Source organism: Fibroporia radiculosa, assembly GCF_000313525.1.
Source record: "Fibroporia radiculosa TFFH 294 genomic supercontigs, scaffold21692, whole genome shotgun sequence".
In the NCBI taxonomy this organism is placed as follows: domain Eukaryota; kingdom Fungi; phylum Basidiomycota; class Agaricomycetes; order Polyporales; family Fibroporiaceae; genus Fibroporia; species Fibroporia radiculosa.
This window is the reverse complement of record NW_012133022.1, coordinates 5,762-6,800: the sequence shown is the minus strand read 5'-3', so window position 1 is coordinate 6,800 and position 1,039 is coordinate 5,762. Positions and strand designations below refer to the sequence as shown.

Here is a 1,039-nt window from a genome sequence, read left to right as displayed (position 1 = left end):
CCCCCCCCCCGAGTTAGGGTTAGGTTTCCCAAGGTCGCATCACTGTCCCACATGCTACATCTTGCTAGTCTTGGAGACCCAACTGTTGCAAGTATTGGCATTGTGACCTGAGTGCACTGACCTAATGGGTCGCCCAACGGCCCTGTATCGGGTGTCTCAGTCTCTTGATGATGGGGATTCGCCCTCGGAGTTGAGCCCCTGGAATAAGGCTGCCACCAAAAGATCCCAATTGGATTGTAGTGAGGTTGCAATGCTTTGAAGATGTTGAAGAACAGGCTTTGCTCAAAGATGTTTTTGTGTTGAAGTATTGCAGGCTTTCCTGAAGGCAGACATTTTGAATGCTTTGAATGTCAATTTCGGCTCAAAGCGCGCTCATGCACTATGCAAGCCTATCAACATCTACCAGAGCAAAAACCATGTGATCATGCAATAGATTTGGTACCTGATTTCAAGCCCCAATGAGGAAAAGTCTATCTACTTTCACCAGTGAAACTCAAGGAACTGGATACCTTTATTGAGGAAAACCTATGGAAAGGATATATTCGTCCATCTAAGTCTCTCATGGCATCACCATTCTTCTTTGTCAACAAGAAGTCAGGGGATTTATGTCCATGGCAGGACTATCAGAGACTCAATGATGCTACCATCAAGAATGCTTACCTCATTCCATGTGTGGAAGGTTTGTTAGATTATGTCGCTGTTAAGGGACCCAACAACTGAGGATCAGGAGTTCAACTGGCTAACTGTTACTAGGACTTATACACGCTATAGTCCTATGCTGATACTAGAGTTACAAACTGAGCCGCTATAACTGATAGTGGTTTGAGAGTGTATACTGGTTGAAGCTAGGCTTCAGACTGAGACCAGGGATGGAATAGACAACTGAGTCTATTACTAAGGGACACTGTCCCTATGAAGTGTATGTAGGGACAAGAGGACAAAACTAAAGTACAGTAGTGCAAGTAGTGCTACTTAAATAGTGCAGAGCAAATAGAGTCTAATAAGTATGAGACACTGAGTTGGGTCAGTGATATACATG

General features: G+C 44.3%; 1 protein-coding gene across 1 annotated transcript in view; it reads left to right on the top strand.

Moving 5' to 3' along the window:
• Positions 1-561: 561 nt before the first annotated feature.
• FIBRA_09278 (uncharacterized protein) overlaps positions 562-1,039 on the top strand; it is a gene marked incomplete at both ends in the record, with an annotated part of 802 nt that continues 324 nt past the window's right edge. The window contains one exon of the mRNA XM_012321595.1: positions 562-679. Coding sequence (XP_012176985.1) covers positions 562-679 — 118 coding nt within the window. The remainder of the gene's footprint in view (positions 680-1,039) is intronic.